Source organism: Tiliqua scincoides, chromosome 2 (genome assembly GCF_035046505.1).
Source record: "Tiliqua scincoides isolate rTilSci1 chromosome 2, rTilSci1.hap2, whole genome shotgun sequence".
NCBI lineage: Eukaryota > Metazoa > Chordata > Lepidosauria > Squamata > Scincidae > Tiliqua > Tiliqua scincoides.
In genome coordinates this window covers 124,699,042-124,716,767 of record NC_089822.1, presented here as the reverse complement: position 1 = coordinate 124,716,767, position 17,726 = coordinate 124,699,042, and the positions used below count along the sequence as shown (strand labels likewise).

General features: G+C 46.7%; 1 protein-coding gene across 2 annotated transcripts; it reads right to left on the bottom strand.

Annotated features, from left to right (window-relative positions):
* Positions 1 to 400: 400 nt before the first annotated feature.
* SHMT2 (serine hydroxymethyltransferase 2) lies at positions 401 to 15,813 on the bottom strand. Of its 2 annotated transcripts, XM_066614464.1 has the most exons (13): positions 15,679 to 15,813; positions 14,515 to 14,597; positions 12,339 to 12,530; positions 10,366 to 10,445; positions 9,699 to 9,899; positions 8,989 to 9,070; positions 7,541 to 7,663; positions 7,075 to 7,214; positions 5,931 to 6,096; positions 4,398 to 4,497; positions 3,811 to 3,966; positions 1,899 to 2,006; positions 401 to 816 (listed from the first exon to the last, which is right to left on the bottom strand). In XM_066614464.1, exons 2-13 carry the CDS (start codon positions 14,569 to 14,571, stop codon positions 689 to 691), a joined length of 1,533 nt encoding a protein of 510 aa, XP_066470561.1. In that variant the 5' UTR covers positions 14,572 to 14,597; positions 15,679 to 15,813; the 3' UTR covers positions 401 to 688. The 2 variants fall into 2 exon arrangements, with proteins under 2 accessions (XP_066470561.1, XP_066470562.1); XM_066614465.1 differs by lacking the exon at positions 14,515 to 14,597.
* Between the last annotated feature and the right edge of the window lie 1,913 nt (positions 15,814 to 17,726).

The window sequence follows — 17,726 nt, the reverse complement described above, 5'->3', positions numbered from 1 at the left end:
ACCAGGGTAAGGGCAATGCAAGTCTGAGGTAAGGGATCAAACATTCCCTTACATTGAGGAGGCCTCTGTGACTGCCCTCCAACTGCAGGATGCAGCACATGCCCCACTGGCACAACTCTGCCAATGCTGGAAAGTTGGTTAGGATTGCGCCCTAAGTGAAATAACGGTTTGTGTGAACGTGATCAAAGTATAATTCTACCTGCCTGTGCACAGTGTTTAGATGTATGCCTATCTGTTTATTTCTAGCTATGTGAATATGTGCAGGCATGTGTATGTATATACACGGTGGCAGGTGTGTGTAAAGCACAGGCAAACATAGACAGCCACAGACACAGCACTACATCAGGAGAAGCACTGAAACACATCACTTTGTGTCTTGATTCAGTCAAGGTAGAGAGGCGGCTGTTGAAGCTGTTTTAATTCTCAAAACCCATCTTGCAGAATGGGTGGGCAAAATATTACACGTGTGTGGGTCAGAGACTAGTCCTGCTATAAACAAAAAGAGGTCAGCTGTTCAAGTCTCTATAAAATGGGCACAGGGAGGAGGAGAAAGTGGCCAAGGAGATTACACAGTTGGGAAGCGGCCCCTGCAGACTCTTGGAGGCAGGGTTCCAGGAACTCCAGGATCTGGCCTCTCGCAAGCCCTGCCCACCTGGGCATAACAGCCAGTCTCTGGTTGGGCACAGCCTCAACGTTCATCAAAGCCAGGCATGGGGAAGGCACGGGCAAAGGTCTCGACACGTTGCCGGAGGTCTGATAGGCTTTGCTTTGTCTCTGGATCATTCAGCAAGAAGGATTTGAAGTCTTGAAGCTTGGCTGTGGGGAAAAAAGGCGGGAAGAGATCAGTTAACTAAGGGCTGCAAACATGGAAAAAACCAAGGCAATGAAGTGGGGGGGGGGAATCTCACTCAAGAAATTGGGTATGCACCCTCCTGTGGCTCTACATTTAGCACCCATTTCAATTGTCAGGATTAGCAGCTAAGACTGCTGGCTTCCAGCACCACAGCCTGTTCATATGCCCCCCCCCCGGCTCCTGCAATTATTCACTCTCATATAGTGTCTCCCAGAATTGGGGCTAAACCTCAGGAATTAGGGATTCCAGTCTTGCCTTGTTTGACTCACTTCCAATGTTGCTTTTTAGTCACATGGATCTAGTAAAAAACTGAAGTCAGCAAGCATTATTTAAGAATGGCTAGACACAGGGGAATTTCATTTCCATTTCACAGTTTCAAGACACCTGTAGACCAGATCTGAGGGTTTTCTGAAATCCTGTCTGAAGACCGCAACTGACATACATTCAAACCTTTCTGTAGTGACTCCGACACACATCTGAAGACATCAGTCTTAAAAAGATGCAAAGTGAAACCACAGTTCATTCTCAGGCCCAGAAATCAAACTGTAACAAACCCTTGTGTCCTGGCTATTTTCTCATACCATTCCTCACTCCTGCAAAAAGAGTTGCCACCTTTTTTTTGCTGGCACTGCTGCTGTGCCTTTAACAGCTCAACAAACATGGATTTAGCAGGTGAAAATGTTCACTTGTATGGAGATGTGGTAGGGAAAGTGACACATTCTGAATGTGTGTGTGAAGAAACTGTTAAAGACACAAGAGCAGGTCAGTAAAAGTGGTGGCAACCTTGCTTAAAAACTTTTTTTAAAAATTGAATCAAAGAATTTCGAGGACCAGGATATAGCAAACAATCTCCATCACAGAATGGCATGCAAAGGAGGCCAGATTTCTAGCCAGTCAACACCATATCGTGTTGATTGCTACAGAACACAACCAACATGCAACAGATCTGCTGCCACTGAACACAACCAGCATGCCACAGAACTGATTCCAACACCCAGCAACTATAATAGCTTTCTACAACATTATAAAAACATCAAGGACTTACCAGTTTTCTTTTTTACATCCAATGCAATCTGGATTCCTTCATCAATGAATCCCACCACCTTCTGGAAATCAGCTTCCCGGAACCGTCGAGAGGTAAGTGCAGGTGCCCCTGGGGGTGGGGGGGGGGAAATAAAGAGACCTGAGTGAGACAGCATTGGTCTTTGGGGTGACAACAGCAAGTATGAATGGACAGTCTGGACAACATCACAGCTCAGAAGCAAGAGAGCCCACCAGCACCACCACAGAAGTTCAAAGCCTTCAATACCTAGGAGGGGCCATACTTTGTGTGCAAAAAGTCCCAGGTTTTCCATGTAAGGCTGGGAAAACCCAATGAAGAGCTGCTGTCGGTCAGTGCCACACAGTAAGAAGCTACATGGACCAATGCTTTCACTCTATACAAAGCAACTGACAGCAACTGTTACCCTGCACATGCCTGATCTTGTCTCATCTTGGAAGCTAAGCAGGGTCAGGACTGGTTAGTACTTGGATGGGAGACCACCTGGGAATACTGGGTGCTGTAGGCTTATACCATAGTCTTTCGAGACTGAAGGTTGCCAACCATACAAAGCAACTACATATTATCATTATTGAAAGTATTTACCTCCCACTTTTTCAAGAGACTACATGTGCTGTGTCTTGCATCTATTAAAGGGCAGCCCACAAAGAGAACATCAAGAGTCACCACTTTTTCCTGGAATATTTGATTTTTTCTCTGTAAACTGCTTTGTGAACTTTGTTGAATATTTATTATTATTATTATTATTATTATTATTAGGTGCCAGAGTTCAGAACCCCAGCTGAGATTTGTGTGGGGTGTTAGAAAGAGGATCCTTCATACAGGCATCCTGCCAGCTGCAGGTGTGAGCTCTTGGAGATGCCACAAAGGAGAGAGAGAAAAGAGATGAGGGTCTTGTGTCCCATCCCAGCTCAACAATCCTTTACCATCAATATCACAAGTCCACCTGCAAGGTTCTTCACGTCCAGACTTTGGACACAGAGATGGCATGCAGAGACAGCAGGTGTCAGGAAAGCTCAGTTATAGCAGAAAATACCAAAAAATAAGAAAGTAAGAGTGAAATGTCAGGTACGGTTCTTCTGCCAGAAGGCAACAGGGGAACCCAGTGCAGCGTAGGTTATGTAGGAATTGGAGGCGAAACACTCCATGGGGATGGTGCTATGCTTATTTTACATACATAAGGGATTATTGTCTAAGTACAAGATGTGGACCCCTGAACATTTTCAGCTCTCAGGGGTCCCATGACCGAACAGAACTCTTCTGCTCCATTCTGCCTCCTAGACTTTGGAAATGGCACAGTGTTGGGTCCCAGGATAGGAGAAGCAAGAGCGGTAGAGATAACTAGAGCTGGTGGATAATCTAGCCCACAACTGTAACCTCTACTGCTCTCCTCGGTCTCCTCCTTCCATCTGCCTTGCTGTTCAAAAGGCACGAATCATGAAAAGGAGGAGGAGTTGGCCATGTGAAGGGGCCGAAGTTCTGGCTGCTGATCACAAGAAAAAACTAGCTCTACAGGGGAGGGGAGAAGAGAAAGGGCTGTAGGGAAGGAAGATAAAAGAAGGTAAATCAGCCAGAGAGAGAGAGAGAGAGAATAAACACATGCTAACTAGAGAGAAAAATGCCTGCAAGGTGCTATGGAAGTGTTATGTAAATTAATGAAGCAGCCTTTGTCCGAGTCAGACGATTGGTCCATCTAGCTCAGTAGCGTGTGCACTGGCTGGCAGTGACTCGCCATGGTTGCAAATGGATGTGGACATATCAAACTCACACTTGGAGATAGGGAGCAGGATGCTTCTAAATGGAAAACATTTCTACAATGTGTACAGGACTGCAGCCTTATCATGCTAATTGAGGGGAGGGGAAACAACCTGCACAAGAATAACCCCATTGCTCTTACCAAGACGCAGGCCGCCAGGTGTCAGTGCACTTTTATCCCCTGGGCAGGTGTTCTTGTTAGAGGTTATGGACACCAGTTCTAGCACCCGCTCAGCCCGGGCTCCATCAATGCCTTTTGGCCGAAGGTCCACAAGTACCAGGTGGTTATCAGTGCCACCTAACTCAAAAAAAAAAGAGGGAAAGCCAAGTGTTCACTCCCTGCAGCTTTCTCAAGGCACCTTTACCATCTGCACCCAAGTATGGGCCTGCCCACCACAGAATTATGATCATGATGACCTTATTTAGGATGAAGCTAGAATCAGCCAGCTAAACCAAAGACTTTCAGAATACAGGTAGGGACGTGCTTATTGGAATTCTATTCCATATTAAGAAATCCCTGCAGAGGCAAAACTAGTACGTCAGGGGAAAGGCTACTCTAAAACTCTTCGGCCAACATACTTGTTTCTGGTTGATTTTAATGGTCTGGAGGATTTATATGTGGGAGCATAAAGCTTGCCATCTCCTACCTGCATCTCCTACTCAGCAAAAACTGCACCATGCTTCTTTCAGACTGAGTAACTCAGAGGCAATGTGCGATCTTCACTATACCTGAAACCAGCGTGTATCCTCGCTGCAGCAATGCCTCTGCCATGGCCTTGGCATTCTTCAGCACCTGGTGGCAGTACTCCTGGAACATAGGTGAGCTGGCCTGCAACATGGTAAAGAGGGTGAAAAATCAGCACCACCCCCTTTAAAAAGACTGTCACTTGTGACATTCCCAACACACACTAGGGAGACATGGTCAACACTCTGTGCCTTCTACCCCACCCACATGGCTAAGCAGTTGTCCCAGTATAGCCCTACTGTTGGCATCCAACTGATCAAAAGAAAAAAATATTTGATTGATCAGTTGACTACTGAACAATGATGTAAAGCCTTAATTGTTTAGGATAGAAATAGACACCAAAGAGAATCATGCTAAGTAAAAAGACTACGATCTCCTACAAGATTTCAGAGTCCCTTCCAACATCTTTACAGAGACACGATGACATAATTTGGAGAGCCCTTGTCACCACAAGTGCAATGAACTCAGAGGTGGTTCTAGCCACAGAGCATCTGTGCTACTGAGATACCGGTTGCTCACCTGCTTCGTCCCAAACCTTTCTGCATTTCAGTTCAGAGATGCCTGCGATTACAGCTAAACCATGCAATTTCATCAGGACACACATGCCCTCAGGGGACAGGGCAAATGCAATCTGGGGGAGAGTTGCAGGACATGGAGTGCCTGCACATAAGTGCGCAGTGAGTGCGGGGCTTAGGACCAAAGGGCCCTCACTTCAGTCATTCCTTCAGATAACTCCATGACATTTTTCAAAAAGTTTGCTCACTTCGTACACCAGGATATTCTTATCGCTGTGGAATATTTGACAAGGGTCAAATAATAGGTGGTCAAATGGAAGCATCTCAGTTGCATGCCTACCATTGACCGCCCTGGGGCAAGTGCCCCAGGCGCCGGCTGCTGGGACCCCGCGGAAGCCTCTCTGAGGCTCCCAACTGGGGCAGAAACTGTGCTTCCAGTTTGCCGGAAGCACAGTTTATAGCGCCGGGGAACCTCACAGAGGTTTCCCCAGTGTAGGAGGAGGTCACGCGAGGCTCCGTAAGCCTCTGGTGAGTGGGGGGGAAGATTTCTGCCCGGGAGGGGGGGACGATAGTCCACGGGGGGGCCATCATGGAGCTTTGCCCCAAGCGTAGGGCTGTGGAGGTCCACGGCTGAAGCATCTGACTGGTCAGCCCTGAACAGACCCACCACTGCCTCAACAGAAAGTGCAGGTGCAAACAGACAGGTCTAGAAGGAAGAATTCAGGGCAAGCAGAAAGCACAAAGGCCCAAAACAGGCAGGCAAAAAGCTTACTTAAGCACAGAGCATTATTCTGGGCAATATTCTTGGCTAGTCATTCCAACAGCAGCTTCTGTAAACATGGGATGCTGGGAATCTGGGGTCCAAGAGATCCCAGTTATACCTCATGTCTGGTCAGCAAGGCAAGACTGGAGAGCTATTTTGCATGCCAATACATCCAAATGGCTAAAGCTACCCACACCCCATCCTAAAGCAGTCTGTAGGGCCCTGGCCCCGTTTCCTACCTGTTTGAGTGCCACAGCAACTGCAGCAATGGCATGATTATGGGGCCCACCCTGCAGAGAGGGGAAGACAGCAAAGTTGATCCTCTCCTCCAGATTATAGGGGATCTCCTTGCCAGTCTTCTTGTCCACAGAACGGACACCTTTGCGATAGAATATCAGCCCAGACCTGCATATGACAAGGACGGGGTGAGGGGAGGACAGCATTAACATTCAGGCCCCAATCGATTTCTTGCCAAGCCTCACGGGATCTGGAATTCCCAACAGTGGCTTTTTCTGTAATTTGGTCTTGGTTCACCTAACACCTGCATCTATGCAAAGCCTTGTTGACAAGGCTACGTCTTTGCTGCAATTTCACAGGAACACAGAAAAGGCAAAGAATGTGGAATAACATACAGAATTTAGCTCCTTGACTTTTTATCCTTTGCCCTCACCCCGTGACATCTGTGATTTGGTTCTGCTTTTGCCCTGGCCTAGGACCTACCCCACCCTATCATAGGGCATGGAATCACTAGTGTGGGATTTCTAAAGAAAGTGTCAAGGTGGCTCAGGGTAGTGGTCTTTCAAACATGGGAAAACAGGAGAAACACCCTAGTCTTCTACCACGGAGACAGTAAGCAAGCATGTGTGTCCTTGTGGGTAGTCCACTGTTAAGGGATAATTAAGGGTCAGCAAAATCAAGTGCAAAGCCTGTAGTGTACCACTCAAGAATAATGGCTCAGGAGCTACTCTGAACTTTGTGCTACTACTCACAAACTGCCTGAACTTACAAAACAAGTATATCAGGAAGAATGGTTCAGCCTAGCTTTCTTGCTGACATGCTACTTTTTAAGGTCAGGGAGTATATTTTGTAGGGTAGCATTCAGACAGAACAATCGCCCCCACTTACAGGTCAAAAGAGGCAGAGGCAAGGAAAACCAGAACGCCTTGATTCTGCTAGACATAAAGTAGCTTTTATACGCATCAGGATGAGACTGCAACACGAAAGTTACATAATTCCTAGCACTCCCAAGTGAGTCAGGCTTCTCCTCTTGGAAGGAGTGGAGATGCTACAGCAATGGCTCCATAACTTTGAAGGCAAAGGAGGAGGGGGATGGGGTTCCAGGGCAAACAGAGGAATGAGCTTGCCCACCCTTGTCTCACTCACCTTGCCCCACGTAACGTCTTGTGAGTCGTGCTAGTCACCAGGTCAGCATAGTCAAAGGGAGATGGGATGACTTTGGCTGCCACCAAGCCACTGATATGGGCCATGTCTGCCAGCATGTATGCCTTCACCTCTTCACATACCTGATAGAGAAGGAAAAGATCAGTCCCCTGCTCAACCTTTCTTGCAATACATGATGTCGGGGTAATGAATGGGGACAGAACAGTCCGACTACAGCAACTGAAGGCTCACCTACCTACATAGCTAAACATTCCATTTAGAAGAAAGTGGGCTCCCCCTTGGACTGCTACTGGTTCTTACTTAAGTGGACATCCTCAATGTGGGACTGAGCTTTGTAACTCTACTGAAAAAGGGGGCAGGAGGAGAGGAGACTACAGCAGGGCCCCCATTTTTGTTTAGTTCAATCAACTTAACTATTGCCTGTCCTCCCACAGCACCCACAGTGTACCTTCTTAATGCGGGCATAGTCAATAAGGCGAGCATAGGCACTGGTGCCAGCGATGATGAGACGAGGGCGGAAGAGTCGGGCAGTTACTTCTAGCTGGTCGTAATCAATGAGCCCTGTTGCTGGCTGTGGGACAGGGAAAGGAAAAGGTCATCAGGTGGAAATTAAGCTGATACTGCACCACCATCCTTCTCCCACAAATACAGACATGCAAACACAGGCACACACTGGCAGAGACGCTCGTGCACACAAGACAGGCACAGCCGCCTCTAGCGTAGCGGTCAGCAACTAGCAGCATTTGTACCAAATCTAGTCTACATATGAACTTCTCACTCACCAACCCCTTGCCTAGTGCCTTGTCATAGTTGGCTGAGGCTACTGGCAGGCCTCAGGTCTCGGCTTTCTGAAAGGCATAGTGAGGAAACTGAAGGAATACATGGACGACATAACCCCTAACTTTTCAGACCCCAAGGGGGCTGCAGGGAATGCAGTTGAAATGAAAAAGGGTTCTTTTGGTAACTGGAAGGAACGTTTCGACACCATCACCTTGCCTCTTCACAAGCAGCAAACAACATAAACATAAACGAAAGGCTCTTCAGCAGTTGTAGCTCCTGCACCAGAACAGAGTGTTGCTGGTGTAGGTTCATGATGTAAGACACCTTTGAGCAGCCTGTCGGCGGCAAGCAAGCTGTGGGGATTGGATGGGGTATTTCTGTGGTAGAGATCAGGCACGTATTTGAAGCAGAGGAGAGGAAAAGCTCTTCTACAGGGCCATGCAAATGACACTCAAAAAGTGTGGATGTCATCCAATCATGAAAGACTCTCCGCCCATAATCATGTGGCAGAGATAATAAGAGGGTAAAGTGCTATTAAGAACCAAGAGGTCAAAGGCACTTTAATCTGAAGGGATGATGCAGAGTCAACTCGGAAAGATGATTATGCCTGTGAAATCCAAATTCTGCAACCTGTAAAAGTTATGCAAGTAGAGAAAATTGGCCTTATTTCTCCTTTTTTGCATAATTTAATGCTGAATGCACAATTTAATCACGTGGAACAACCCTGCCCACATTCAGCATTTGCAGATGAGCGCTGAACGTACAGATTATTGGGGAATGCAGCTAGGGGGTGCAGTGGCACAGGTGTACGGCATGTGGGTACAGTCCCATTACCCCCTTCCACATTTGAAAGTCATATCACAATTTCTCAGAAGCATCAGAATTGTCCTTTGGCTTCAGGCCATTCACACAACACAGCTAACACATACAAGCATTACACATTCTTTTCCTAAACATGCCAGAAAAATGTCACAGGTGAAACGGCCGTGGGCATCACTCATGTCTTGATCTTGGCCACGTTTATAACTTGAGATGCTGCTTAACCATAGATTTCCAGGGCTCTACAAGGCCAGATAGGAACACAGGCGTCCACAAGCAGAATTTCTGTTCACTCACATTTAGTTTGTAGGGCATGGACTCAAAGAAGATGGACGTGGCTGAAATACGCTTGACATCAGACATATACCCATGGGTCAGGCTGTCGGAAAAAAAGGGACAGTCATAACTGTCAGGATGGAATCCAAGCCTCAGTTGTAGCAAAACTCTAGTAGAGCATGAATTATCCCATTCAAACAACCCCTGGACTAGCTAGGTAGCCTCCCTTAAATCGGGTAGTGAATTAAAAGGAAATCTTGTATGGTAGGGAGAGATGTGGCAAGCACACAGTCTACAAGCATGGCATGTCCCATGGTGAGCCACGCCTGCTAAACATCTCTGACAACAGAAGGCACCAGAAGCTGACAAACCCACTGTCATGATAAAACCAACTGATGGAGGCAGGCAAAATTCCTTCTGTCATTGGGGGATTTCATCCCTAATTTGCAAACAAAAAATCCACAGACATGCCTAGCACTACTCAGCACCACAGTCCTACCTCTTCCACCTCCCCATCCTTGGCGTGTCAGTGACACCCCCCTCACCTGCACTGGCCCTGCCACAACCCAGCCTCCTCTTTTGTTCTTGTGCTCTGTCTCCTCATCTTTGACCTCAGCTGCCCTAGCCATGGCAGCTCCTTCTCCATTCTGTCCCCTCAAGCACTTCAATTAATAGCAAGATTCCCTGGACTTGCCTCACACAAGTTCCACTCCCCCAACACAAATACATACTGGCCTCCATCAGGCAAGTCCAGGCCCATGAGGCGTTCGTGAGGCTGCAGCAAGGCTGTGTAGGCTGCAAAGTTGGCAGGGGACCCCGAGTAGGGCTGGACGTTCACTCCCCAGTGCTCGGGATCCAGGTCAAAAGCTTCAAGAGCACGACGTTCGCACAGCAGCTCAATGCGGTCAACCACCTCAGCACCACCATAATACCTGTGGCAGATAGAACAGTGGAAGAAGCATTAGGGAAAAGAGCCTGTCCACTGCCTTGGACACCATAATCACCAGGCCAGAGAAGGAATGGAAAAATCTTTCTATTCTCTCCCTATCACAAAAAATGTACAAAAGGCATAATGTACAAATTAACGTAACTCTCCTCTAACAAAAACTCCTGCCACCCTCCTTCTGTCTCTTCCTTTGGCTTATTCCTCCTATGCACCTTTCATCACACCAGACCGGTGCCCCTGAATATCACAAACACAGTGCTGAAGCTACTTCTCCATAGCTTAACCCCACAACACACTGCCATAATGCTTAAAACCCAGCCACCACATGGGTAAGGCTAACTCTGGGGTGGTTACCATATGAATGATGCTCCCAATAGGCCAAGATTGATTCACTTTTATATGCCCCTCCACCCCAAATTTATTTGTTTTACCTTAAATGCTCCCCCCCTTACCTCTTGCCAGGGTAGCCCTCTGAATACTTGTTGTTAAGGCAGGAGCCTAGGGCCTCCAGGGCAGCTCGGCTGCAGAAATTCTGAGGGTGGGAAAGGAGGACAGACACAGAGACAGAGAAACATAAAGGAAATGGGATCATACAAGCATGCACTCAATAATGTGCTTCTCAGGTTGAAGCAAAGTTATACAGTGTACAGTCAAGCTAAAACAGTTACAATTCCTTTCCCACCCATTACATGCAATGGAAAAATGTTATTACACCAATCATTGAACTGCAATGTTCCCAAGATCCATTCCACATGAATTAATTCAGATTCACCGCCATTCCTTGCTTTTGTACTCATAATCGTGCTGTAATCATCATTCCCCCCCCCAAAAACAGCTGGGAAAAAATTCCCACAATTTGAGCTCTAACTTTTTATTATTATTCTGTTACTGAGGGATTTTGAAGACTTTTTTCCGGCCCCATAAAAGCCAGTGTTGTCAACAGAAAAAATCTGAAATCCGCTTTCAGCCTAGAGCTTAATAATGCTTGGCATTTCAATTCTGTATGTCAGGTGTTTGGTTTATTTCCCCCCCCCCTCAAATTTATATACCGCTTCACAGCCAAATACTCTCCAAGTGGTTTACGTTAAAGCTTAAATTAAAAAAACAATAAAACAGCAATCGTAAAACAGCACTAAAAATCTGAGGCGAGAATTAAAACAACAATCCTGTTTAAACACAAACAGCTAGTATTATCCATCCTCATGCATTATTTATTTCTCAAGTGTATATTCTTCAAACCATCTCCGAGGTGTGAGCAAGTCTCCGTTTCTGTAACCTACTATGATGGAACATTAAATTATATCCCCTAAAGAAAAGCATTTCTGACTCAAAAAGCTATCAGTGTAAACCATCTTCTTCACATATTAAGAAGTCTTTGTACCTCTGCCATTAGTGACTTGTTTGTGTATATGTCTTAACAAACACATTTTCACAGTGCGATACATACAAGATTTCATTCATCCTTACAAACAGCCCTGTAAGGTAGGCCAGCACCAATGCACATACTACCAGTAGGGGGGGCTAAGAGAACTGTTGCTTGCCCAAAGCTACTTAGTAAGCTCATGACAGAGGTGACATTTGAATGAAGGAGAATTCATGCTTCCAACTCATGCTCTTAGAGACTCTGCTGTACCAAGCATTTATCTCAAAGGACACAATCCTATATAGTATGCACACATACCTGGGAGTAAGTCCCATTGAACTCAGTAGGACTTACTTGTGAGTAGGCATGCTTAGGATTGTGCTGAAAATGTGGCAATAGCCACTGGCTTAGATTAGGGAACTAGACCAATTCATAAAGAGTAGGCCAATCAACAAAGAGCAGTAGTGAGAACTAAATGGAACCTCCATGTTTAGAGGAAGTAACACCACAGAACACCATCTTGGGGGAAGGGGCTGACACAGTGACAACTCTTGTCTTCATGTCTTGCTTATGGGCAGCGGTCCTCAGACTATGGATCTGGGACTGACCAGTGGGTCATGACTCAATTTTGGGTGGATGGTGAAAACTCTAAAATAGATTAGACTATGTGCATCAAGGGCTAAACAACCTGTTACTTGGGAGGAGCACTGCTGCCTAATCACCATTATAGCCACAGAGGCTTGAGTGCCTGGTAAAGTGAAACTTAGTTTTTTAGGTGGGTCCCAATGCTAAAAAAATCTGGGAACCACTTGATTAGGCTTTGGTTGGCCACTGAAGGAAACAGGATGCTGGGCTCTTGTTTGATTCAGCAGTTCTTCTTATATTCTTCAGAGTTAGTGTCTGGTAACAAAACTATCTTCACCATTTCGGAATAGATCTCTCGGGTTCCAGGTAGTAAACAACATTGGCCACTGGAGATAGCCAAAGCATAGCACACGCACACATCCTTTTTAATGTTCCGCTGTAGGACTAAGGAAAGGGGCACCATGCTTTGTCGCTCACCTCTGAGGCAATGAGCTCTAGCCCCCGGCACTGTCGATCCTTCTCTTGCTGCACCAGCTCCCACATCTCAGGATCGCTGTCTGCCAAGCTCTCCTGCCCTGTCCAGCCAAGAGTCTCCTTTGTAGACGTGGCAGCTGCTTTGCTGTGCTGGGCCCGCAAACTCCCACCAACTTGGCAACATCTCCGCAGCGGCTGGTAAGGCAGAAAATAAGGAGGTCAGGGTAGTCCAGCGCAAGATATTTTGATGCGGGGTGGGGGGGGGGGTCGAGAAGAATCCAAAGAGGGCCCTTCCCACACAGTCACTGACGTGGGGCATCAAACGGTTCTCTTGCACACACTGCAATCCAAGCATTATATCACTAGAGCTCTTCAAGCTTACTTGGAGATCCTCCCATGGAACAATCAAACAGAAGAAGCACAAGAGGGGAAAACTGATTAAGTTGTGAGTGGGTATCTTCTGGAAGAAGAGACTGCAGACGCAGTCAATGTTGAGAGCTGGATGGCCTCTGGGGAGCTCCACCAGCAATGCTGGGAGCGGGGAGAGAGAGAGCACAGCCTGCCATCCTATCATTAAATCTCAATTTTTACAAAAACAACCAAGTCTCTTGTTAAAAACTAACAATTGTAGCACAAATGTCCGCAGTCAAGAGCTACTAAATGGGACAAGTCTAACAGTCTCTCGCCTACAAAAGCACATGGCACATGAAGCACAAGAGTCTTTAAGGACGCTGAGTGTTTTTGTAGGAAGAGATTAACATGGTTTTCTAGCTTTCACAAAAACAATGTTAAGACTCCAGTGCTTTCCCTCTCCTTCAGCCCTGGGACGGCTGCAATGAAGGTGCCCAAGGGAGAGTGAAAGAGTACCAGTGAAGCTGGTTTATTAAATTGGCCTCTCACCCTTCCTCCAAAGAGATTAGGGGCCCACTCCTATCCAATTTTCCAGCGCCGGTGCAGTTGTGCCAATGGGGCGTACACTGCATCCTAACAGTGGCCTTGCCATTGTATGGGAACATTTGTTCCCTTGCCTCAGGGCTGCACTACGGTTGCACCAGTGCTGGAAAGTTGGATAGGATCGGGCCCTAGGGCAGCATACGTGGCATTCACCCCATTTTCACCCCAACAAACCAATGAGATGAGCTCACCCTCCTCTCTCAGCCCAAGGTCACCAAGTAAGCATCATGACTGATCAGGGATCAGAATCCAAGGTCCATGCAGCCTATCTCCAATACTCAAATCAGTACTGGCTCTTGCAGATCAAGTCTTCCTTTAGCAGTTATGGTCACATCAGAACTAGATTATTATGCAAACCAGATGGAAGCTAAAGGATATATATTACATTCTTCAGTAATCTAAGGCAGTTGTGGGGTGGGAGGGTTAACTGGGTAAAGTGGCAGTTACTGCACTAGAAAAAAGTCATACAAGCAAGACTCCAGATGTTAGTAATATAAAAAAAATAAGATTAGAGAGCAACAAAACTGAGCAAAAAAAATTAACCAGCTTCTTTTGAAGTTGCCCCAGTAAATCGACAGGAAAACATTTGCCACCTTGACAGTGCCCCACAAGTGCAGCTCAGCAAAGGAAAATGCAGTACTGTCACTCTTTCTTGCCATTTCAGTCACTGAACAAGCAGCAGGGTGAGAAACTTGGGGGTAAAAGCACAGGAAAGAAGGGGGGCAGTCAATCTCAAGGCCTGCTGAAACAGAGCAGGCTTTGTGCTGCAGAAGGGTAGGCAAGCGTCATTCCAGCACAGCAGAGGCATCAACTTTGGAGGCCAACTGCTGAGTTGGCAAGTTCAGCAAGAAGTTTTGCACAGACGTATACACCCACAAAGTTTGCTCCTCGCCAGTCCTGCTCAGGCTCAAAGCGCCCCAGTCAACAGAACTTCAAAGGGGATGATGGCTCACTTCCGTTTCCCTCATTAAAAGTCTGTAATGAATGGTCCTGAAAACAATCATCTCCTTCACAGATGATGCAACTGGTTCATCCAGGTTGCATCAGCAAAGAGAAGAAATGCAGGAATGCATAACACTTGGTACAGGAATTAACAAAGGATTCCAACTTCATCCCCAAAGGCTTTTGCTTTTAATGCTCTCTAAATTGCCAAGTTAATTTTTGTTTTTTAAAGCGCACACAAACACAATCGTCTCCAGTTGCTAGGATGGATTTGTTCCCAAACCTTTAGTTTTAAGCTCCACTGGCTGTAGAAGCTCAGACATATTGATAGAGTTTTCATCGTGTTACCCAATCCGCATATTTAGTCTGCAAATCAGAAAGCAAGTTTCAGGGGGCAGGTCATTTTTATCAAGCGGGTTCAAGAGATCAAGCGGCAGGCATAAGTAGAAGGGGTGCCAAGGAAAGTTCTGCCAAAGAGACTTTGGTAAGGCGATAAAGCTGCTACAAGAGTTACTGTGCAACCTGCCTCCTCCTCTCCCTGCAAAGGCCTCTTCTGTAATTTCTTTCCTCTTCTCTCCCCAAAGCTGCAATGTCAGATAGGACAGTGAGAAAGAAAGAAAAGCTGCAAAAATTAGCCTATAAAAGTCAGCAAAGCGTGACTGCTCGGAGAGGTTTCAGCTGATAATAGTGTCTCCGTCTTGAACATCAAGATAACTCTTCGCCTCGCTGGGTGCCACATCCAAGAGCCATTAGCCAGAATTAAATAATAATTGAGCCGCAGAATGGCAAGATCTGTGCCGCTATCAGATCCCCTGCTATAACCCCAGGCGGGCATAAACTCCTTACTCAAGAAGCTCATTTCTGAACTTGCACACAACTTTAAAACGATCCCCTTGAGAACAAAGGCTGCCATCCTATCCACACTTACCTGGGAGTAAGCCCCATTGACTACAAAGGGATTTACTTTTGAGTAGATATGGCTAGGACTGGGCTCAAAGAGAGGCAGAAAGAAGCCACCAGCATGGGGAAAAGATCTTGACATGGGGGAGCATAACTTTTTTTGGCTTTGTTTTTGCAGAGGTGCTTAGTAGCAGGAAGGGGAAGAGGAGAAGAAGAAGAAGAAGAGATAGATGAGGACTGAACTGCCTGGGGGGGGGGAAGCATCCCCACAGGACTGGAGACAAGAGAGAGAAAGGGGTTTCAATCAGGGCTGGATGAAGGTTCAGATCAGACCACTGCTGCTTTGAAAGACAAGGCACCCACCTCCCTATGCTCCAAGCAGCAAGGGCCACTGCCCTGGATGCACTTGCCTGGAGTTGTTGCCCACATCAGTCCCCCCACATCCCTCTGCACCCAACTTGGTGTGTCGACAGGACCCTGATCTCCTGCCTCTCCTCCCTTTGCAGATCCACCACAGCTGAGCCATTCACAAATCCCACCGCCTTACCTTGGCCAAATGCCTAAAGGGGAAAGGCAGCATAGCAGCCTAAGGTGGAGAAAGTGCAACACTGCCCTGCCAAGCTGCTGCTGCTGCCCCACGTTGCGTGAGACCCACGCTCCCTAATGAGAAGCAGAAGCCAGGACGGTGGGCTGGAGGAAGGGAAACACGTGGCTCTAGCTCCGCCACTGCCAGTTACTACCGGGTGTAAAAGGGATCACGGGAGATGTAGTTTTCGTCTGGAGCCTCTTCCCCCTGGTTTGAAGGCAACTTGCAAGCCTATGCATGTCTACTCTGAAGTCAGTCCCATTAGAGTCAATGGGGCTTTACTCCCAGGAAAGTGTGGATAGGATTGCAGCCTGAGAGCCCAGTCCTATGCATGTCTACTCAGAAGTCAGTCCCATTAGAGGCAATGGGGCTTCCTCCCAGGAAAGTGTGGCTAAATTGGGCATGTTCATGATGTACAGTGGCTGCATTCTGTTGCATTCTATTCTCTTGGCTACATTCTATTGCTGTGTAAAAGAGCTTATGCAGACACAACCTAGCAGAGGAGGGTGAAAATGGTTAGAATCAGAGGAATGAGTTGCTAGTCCTAACCCCTACTAACTGGGGAAGAGGCACTTTTTTCCCCAAGTGGGTGCTCCTCTTTTACTTACCAGGGGGAGAGTAACTGGCCCTCCTCACCCCAGCCCAGTGACTTAGCTGTCTGCTGGTGTTCTTCTGCATCTTCATAGATCAGTGATTTTCAGCCTTTTTCATCTCAGGGCACACAGGCAAGGCACTAAAACAGTCAAGACACACCATCAGTTTTTTGACCATTGACAAGGCACACTGTGCTGCCAAGGGGGGGGGGCTCACATCCCCCAATGGTCCTATTGAAAAAAAACAGGGTGACCAGAAACGATGGAGGACAGAGCAGCAGTACCTTTAACCATTGTATAGAAGATAATCTTGGCAGGTGCCTCTTTTTAAACTCTTCCATGTTGAACTGCACCTGTCAAAATTCCCTCTCCTATACAATGGTTAAAGGTATAGACACTCTGTCCTCCATTGTATCTGGTCACCCTGTTTTAGATTACCCTCTCCCAAATTGCTGCAGCACACCTGGGGACCACTCACAGCACACCAGTGTACCCTGGCACAGTGGTTGAAAATGGTTGTTTTAGATTGTGAGCGCTTTTGGAACAGGGAGTCATTAGGTTTTCTCTGTACACCACTTTGTGAACTTTTTGTTGAAAAGTGGTATATAAATACTGTTATTGATGATGGTGATGATAATTTCACTGGAGGCACCGCAAGATTTTGTACTTTAGTGCCACAGTTGACCTGAATAGGAATGCTGTCTACCTAAGCACATGGGAAATACCAAAATAGCCAATCCCTAGGAATCCTACATTTTCCTCCCTTTAACCAGGCTCTTTTGCTTTTAACAACACATGCACAACAGGTGAACATTCAGCAAGCTCTAAATCCTTGCTGCATTTACTTGTTGGGGAGCTGCACCTATTGAATTGCCACCTGTCACTGCAGTTGTGCTCTGCTGGAGGAAAAGATGGGTAACCCTACTTACCGATTTGTCATTTTGCAGAAATGTCCACTTTGTTGAAGGTTTTTCCCCAGCAGGGCTCCTATGGTTTGGATTCAACAGGTACAGTTTTTCCTGGTCTACAATCTTTCCCTGTTGAATTCTGCATTCCCCTGTTGAATTCTTGCCTGCTGCTACACAGTTGTTAATGACACTGGTGTGCTGCCAGAAATCTGGATCAAGGTGGAGGCAGTCACAAAATACTGTGTATTATCAGAAAAAATACTTGGTATTTTGTTTACAGCAGGGGTGCTCACACTTTTTTGGCTCAAGAGCTACTTTGAAACCCAGCAAGGCCCGGAGATCTACCAGAGTTTTTTTTTACAATGTTCGCGCCATCATAACATATAACATTTATGTGTACAATGTATGTTGGTGTACCTTGAGCCCCACTGAGTATAACAGGACTTACTCCTGAGTAGACATGCCTAGGATTAGGCTGTGAGGCTGCAATCCTAGCCACACTTACCTG